At 56.8% G+C, this 6527-nt stretch overlaps 1 protein-coding gene across 1 annotated transcript; it reads right to left on the bottom strand.

Moving 5' to 3' along the window:
• Positions 1–1580: 1580 nt before the first annotated feature.
• On the bottom strand, positions 1581–5020 carry VOLCADRAFT_104175 (uncharacterized protein; the record flags this gene model as incomplete). Its single annotated transcript, XM_002949185.1, has 5 exons — positions 1581–2527; positions 2721–2753; positions 2828–2936; positions 3786–4781; positions 5009–5020. The coding sequence occupies 5 exons, from the start codon at positions 5018–5020 to the stop codon at positions 1581–1583; spliced, it is 2097 nt and encodes a 698-aa protein (XP_002949231.1).
• Between the last annotated feature and the right edge of the window lie 1507 nt (positions 5021–6527).

The following is a 6527-nucleotide window of genomic DNA, read 5'->3' on the forward strand; positions in this document are numbered from 1 at the left end:
CCCACAGCCTCCAAAGGCCTTAGGCAGTTCGCGCTTCCCGGTCAGACCTGCAACCCTCCGCCGTCGCGCTGCCGATTAATCAGGAAACCAGCACCGCGGTCAGTTGCCAGCAAGCGCAGCCAATTGTGCATCAATGTTGCAAGTGAAGCGAGCTGTCAAGTACTGTTGAAAATATTACTGTTTTATTGCACTGCTTATTAGGTTAGGCTCTGTTTGCAGCACAACTCTTCCGGCGGGCTCCAGGCATACACATCACCCTAACGTAATCAACTTTCCGCCGTTGCTCAAATCTTGAGGAAGCCTCGCTTATTACTTTATTCTTGCGAGCACGCAGTGCAAGACTTATACGGTGCTTACCATGTACCGTCCTGCGAAGGCTATTCGGTTGGCTATTGCAGTCACAGATTTATGCAAAATTCATGGCCACAAGAAAAGTCGAAGAAGAGGCCCATGTTGCATCAGATGGCTCTTTCCTCCTGGGCTTTGGCGGCGCGGACTCTGTTTTCGGCACTTTGAAGCGGACGGACTTTTCATCTGCTTCTAGCTTGGCAACATCCTATCCAGTGAAACGTTTTGGGGTCCTCCTTGCGAGGCGGTTTTTGTTTCTCGCGGCAGCCTTAACGATACTGCAGCCTGCAGGCCCTAGGAAGGCGGATCCGTCACAGAGATTTATACTCCCTTCCATTACCTAACCTTCGCTGTCCGACCTATGCTGTCCCCTTGCAGCGTAGAAAAAGCCAGCCGTCTTCAGCATCGTCCATAACTAACGATTCTTCCCTGAAAAAGGAGAGGGCCACTTTGCCCAAAAAACAATTCTACCGTATCCTGCAATATCTAATTGTTGCCGATTTCTGAACGTCCGTATCGAACCCCGCCTGGAGAATCTTCACTCGCAGGCTCCCAACTGCTGTTTGGTTGTTGAACTGTACATGGAGCTCCGTTATGGAGGGCATCATGGCGGCCCCATCCTCAGCTTCTCCTTCGGCCGCACTACCGTCGCGCCACGTCTGTGCTGCGCCTGTGCTGCCATCCTTCCATCCAACTACGCATACCAGTAGCAATGATTCTCAGGTCCCGCCTACGCTCCATCGACATGCCCACCTCTCCGCGCCCAGGCCTGGCACCCATAGTGCCCATCGGGGCTCATAACCTGTTAAGACCAGCAAAGCGCCAAAACCCCGCCGGGGTCCTATTGCTGCTGTCACCATTCTCTGGTATATGAGTGTGGGTTACCTTCCAACAGATGTTCTTCCTCCCAAACTGACAGCATACAGGAAAATGATACGTCCTCGCAACGAGTTACAAACAAGCCACACAGAACACACATTATAACCCGCAATTCATTCCACGCGACCAACAGCATTTGAGCATCCGGCACACCGAACGTTTGCAAACGCCCCCCTTCACCCCTGGCTGCAGCGCAGAGAGAACTTGCACACGGCATCCCATGGCACGACGCCACCATGTCACATACGTGAACCGCCATCAGCGTTGGCCATCAGGATTAGCTTATTCCAGCCAAACCGCGTTAGTAACGGTGTTTATCAGCAAGCAGCTGCGACAGTCGGTCGTGTGGTGCGTCACGTCGCGATGACTCGAACCACCACACTGGCAGGTCGCTTACAAATGAGGCACTTGGCAATCGATTTCCGCCTGCGTAACGTCGCCTCGCACTCCGCGCACATGCAACAATGCACCACGTCTCGGTGCACAAAGCCCATCACGGCACGACTGCTCATGCACACGCAACAGAGCCCCTCCAGCCCGCCCGTAACCTCGCTGCCGCTGCCGCTGCCGCCATCACAGCCACAGGTCACCGCCTCTACTGCACCACCTCCGCCCACAATGTCGCCAGTCAGCGCCGTCCCGGTCCCTCCCAAGCTCGTCGGCTGCAGTACAGTATTTCCCCGGGCACCCTGGCGGTCGTGCTCGCCGGTGGCAGCGCCAGCAGCGCTTCGGTGGCGTTGGCCACTGCGGTTGCCGCCGCCGCCCACATGCTGTCCAGAGCGCAAGTCCCTCGAGTAGGCCAACACCACATCCGTGCTGTCCACGACTGCCCAGATGAATGCGGAGGAAACAAACAGAGACAAGAACGACATGCCGCCAAACAGCCGCAGCGCCAGCGCGGCCATGAGCAGGATCACCGTCACTGTGCTCTTGCGGTCGTCAGCGGAAGAACCGCCGCCGTCACTACGGCCGCGGCTGCGGCAGTGTGCGGCGCGCGCACGCAGACATGCCCCCAGTGGGGTTCGATCCGGGATACCTAGCTTTGACAGACCCTTCTCAGCGCACTCAAAAAGCAGCAGTACCACAAACCGTGCACAGAGAATTGCGCCAATGGCGACAAAGATATCCAGGTATGCGCGCCATAGCACCACCAGCAGTCCGAGAAAGGTCCCCGGACGCGCTGTGTGTGTGAGGGAGCTGACTACGCCAGGGCCGCCGACACCAACGCCGCCATTGGCATTGCCGCAGTGACCGACTGCTGTTGATATGGCTGACGTGGCGGCTGTAGCAACAGAAGCAGCTGTGGCATTGACATTTGCAGCAGTAGCATCCACAGTCCCACTGGCTCCGGCTGCTGTACACAACATCACTGGACCGCCTTCTTCCGCCACCCCAGCCGCAGAAGCTGCTGTTGCTGCTGCTGCTGCTGCTGCTGCTGCTGCTGCTGCTGTTGTTGCTGCGGCGGCGGCCAGGTTCGACCCGGCCACTCCCACCTCCCCTGTCGGGACACCGGTCCTCGAAAATGCCTCTAAGTTGGGGGACAAAGAGGCGCCCGGGGACATGCATCCGATATGGGTGGCGCCACCACCACCACCACCACCTCCCGCAGAGGCACGGCCAGGGAAGCGGAGCGAGGCCCGGCCAAGCTCCAGGGCACCGCCGTCCTGGAGGACGGAGGCGGCGCTTCTGCCCACGATGCAGTGCAACAGCTGCACCAGCAGGTGTACGACAGAGTACAATCCGTACAGAGCCGCCGGGGTGACAAAGATCACCACACATGCCAGGACAATCATCAACATTTTAAGGAAGCCTGCAATCACAGCTATGCCCGCAGCAAATGCATCTACGAGGGCGGCAACGAGCAGTAGTGGGGTAAAAAGGAATAGGAGGGGATTCTTTCGAAGGGCATCTTCCAAGGCGGATGAGCGCGGCTGGGACGGCGGACTGCTCCTATGCGGACTGACCAACCAGCCGCGTGTCGGTCCTGCAGTCCGAGGTGCGGATACTGCTGATGGTGCTGCTGCTGCTGCTGGTGGGAAGGCTGAGGATGGAGCTGGCGGCTTTTGGCGGTCAACACCGGACGTAGTAACGCCATTTGGTTGATGTCCCCTGGCACCGCCACTGCCTGCGCCTCGCATGCGGCAGCCAGTGCCGTTACTGCCAGTGCCGCCGTCGAGGCAGGTAATGCTGCAGCTGGTAGCTACATTGCTCCTGCCGCCACCGCCGCCACGACTACCAGGTTCGCAGCCGCTTTCGCTGCGGTTGGCGCTGCCGCCGCCAGGATGTATCCTGCGGAGGAGCCTCTCTAGCTGCCGGCTCCAAGAGGGCAGAGAGGCATTGGGCCTCGTTGTGCCGGGCCCCACTGCCGTGTGATGGACCCATGCCGCTCGCTGTCCCGAATCCACTGCCGCTGCCACTGCCGATACCACCTGGCCACCGTTGCCACCGTTGCCTGCTGCTACCCCTGCGCTGCTGCCACCACCACCATCACCGTCCCTTGCCGCTGTCGGGGCGTCGGCTGCCAACTTCACAGCTGCCGTACCAAGCTGCAACGCGACCACCACGCTGTGCCAGTTCCGTTCGTCCGCATATGACAGCATCTCTGGCTCTACAAGGGATCCAGCCTGGACGAGCATCGCCACCACGTCAGCACGGTCATGGAAGGTTTCACTAGATGTGCGGCAGTGGAGGGCGTATGATAACGGTGTGTGGTAGCCCTGAGCGTCGACCATAGTGCTCGTGGGCCCTGCACCGGCCTGCAGGAGCATACGAACAAGCTCGCCACTCTCCGATTTGATTGCCGCGAACAGCGGCCAACCGGCGTTGACAATGACACGAGGATGCGTGGCCAGCAGCGTGGCCAGCAGGTTCAGCCGGCGCTTGCAGGCCTTATATAACGGTGAGCGCCGGCGACCATTGAGCCTATTGAGGTCTGTGTGTGAGTGGCTTATCAACGCCTCCACGACCTCCATACGGGAGCAGCAGCTGCCGTCGCTGGCTGATGACGTCAAGCCGTAATCCGCCGCACAGTCAATGGCAGCATGCAGCACAGCATCACCAGCTCGCAGGTGCGCCAAGCAGTTCAGCTGATGGAGCAGCGATGCCGTTGGCAATAAGCTCCCTGCATTGGGATTTGGAGGATTTGGAGAATTGGCGGACCCAGCGGGCCGCGCCTGATGGTTCTCTTGCTGGGAGGGCGGGGCTGTGGTCCCGTGTTTAAGTTGAAATGGCACATTCGGGTTGGCACCACATTCAAGTAGCCTCCGGACAGCGGCAGTGAAGCCCAGCACCACCGCCAGCTGCAAGGGTGTGAAGTCAAACCGCAGGGGCAGGCCCACGGGCTTGGCCAGGTCGGCACCGGCGGCGATGAACAAGTCCAGGAGATGCAAATCCCAGGACAGGATTGTGAAGCCCAACGGTGTGCATTTGCAGCCTTTCGGCAGCGGACCAACGTCCTCCTGGAACACCATACGTTTATTAACCTTTACTCCGGAGCGAAGGCGTGCCTGGATAGCGGCCAGGCCACCTTGTATGTCGTCTTTGCAAAAGGAAACCTGCGGGGGTGGCCAAAGAAGGGAGTGCAGCGGGTTTAGTAGAGGCCGTGGGCAGAAGCCACGAGGATACAGAAAGAGGATAGGGCAATGCCATGTCAGCCACGGTTTAGGATGCCTATTCTGCGGCGTCTTTTTACTTGGCTTGCGTCAGGGTGAGGGGCCGCGCTTGCGGTCCCGCAGGAAACAAGCCCCTGCCGGAAAGGCCTATGGCAACCGGCTATGCTTACCTCGTTACCCATGATTAACCTATGGAACTTAAGAATAAATTCCTAGCCTGGGCTTTTCTACGTCATTCGGGTCCTTTCGCTGTGTCGATATAGGTACGAGCTTAAACGAAAAGATTGCGAAGCTCTATTTTGAGGATTTAGGTAGAGGTGAAATTATTTATGCCTCATCGGATAGCTGCAATGTGACCGCCTACGGACAGCTGCCCGCATCTGCCATCGAGGCAAGCAATTCAAGATACATCTCCAAACGTTCCACGTCGTATTCCCTCATAACTGCAAAGACACGAGTAAATTGTGGACCATGCTTGGAATAGAGGATTCCCCTTTCATGAGCCTGTTATCGGTACGACTATTGGTCATTACTAAAACCCCCGTATCCAAGGTACAGTGAGAAGGTCTTTAAGCGTCAAAGTTATATAAGCAGGTTTGTTCCTATCATCAATCTCCTTGGCTCTTGGCTGTTTTGAATCTTGCTGTTGATGCGTCGTCCGTATAAAGGGAAATGCGAATAGGAAGTCTGGTTGGTTCGCCAACTTCTGTGTACCCAGTGTTGGGAAGTGTCCTTAGGTACACTCAGGCTTGACACTTCGGTAGTTTGATTAGTTGCCTTTATCCCAATACGACATCGAATCAGGATTGGCTACGGTATGCTTATATACTGCTTGCGTCTTCATTCTCTCCCTCTCCTTGTGTAACGATATGAGCGAGTGATGTGTTCACTGAAGGACTCTTATCTCTAACAGGTTATGAGCCCCGTATACGGGGCCGACTTCTCATGCACAATACCCCTCTCAGAAGAGAAGGAGGCAAGGCGATCGTTGACGTACTCCGTGCCGCAATCAGTTCGGACGCAACGAACCTCTAGACCAGTCTGCCGTTCCCACTTAGTCAAAACCTCATGAACAGCGTCGGGGACTTCGCTCTTTGCGCGAACGCAACGAACCTCGGAGTACTTGCTAAAATCGTCGTAGAAGGTAGCGAAGTAGTTGGCTCCACCCAGCGACGTGGTCGGCATCGGGCCGCAAAGATCCATATGGACGAGATCAAGTACGCGTTCACCCTTGTGCGTCGACGAATGATGGGGGCTGCGGGTCATTTTTCCCATAACGCACGGCTCACAGATCTTGCTCCCAAGACGAAGGCTTCCCTTACGGCATATGGCCTCCGAATGGGTCAGTTCGTCAAACAACTGCCTATCAAGACGGGTGAGGCTAGCATGCCCCATGCGACGATGCAAGGTGTCTAACTTCTCCTTGGGGAAGCGATGCGTTGATAATACCCTATTCCACTCGCTCTCTGCCTGCTCAAGCACGATGTACATCCCGTTCTCCTCGAACACATCGACAGCGGGGATTCCGTCTATTGCTATATACGAGTAATCGGCGGACAGGATAACCTCTACCACCTTATCCGGGAAGGATCTCTTCAAGGCTTTGACTGAAAACAGGCGGTGTTGCAGGTCCGAAACTACGTGGACAGATACCGACAATTCCGTCTGCCCTCGAAAAGAGGTGAAAAA

Source organism: Volvox carteri, assembly GCF_000143455.1.
Source record: "Volvox carteri f. nagariensis unplaced genomic scaffold VOLCAscaffold_13, whole genome shotgun sequence".
Classification (NCBI taxonomy): domain Eukaryota; kingdom Viridiplantae; phylum Chlorophyta; class Chlorophyceae; order Chlamydomonadales; family Volvocaceae; genus Volvox; species Volvox carteri.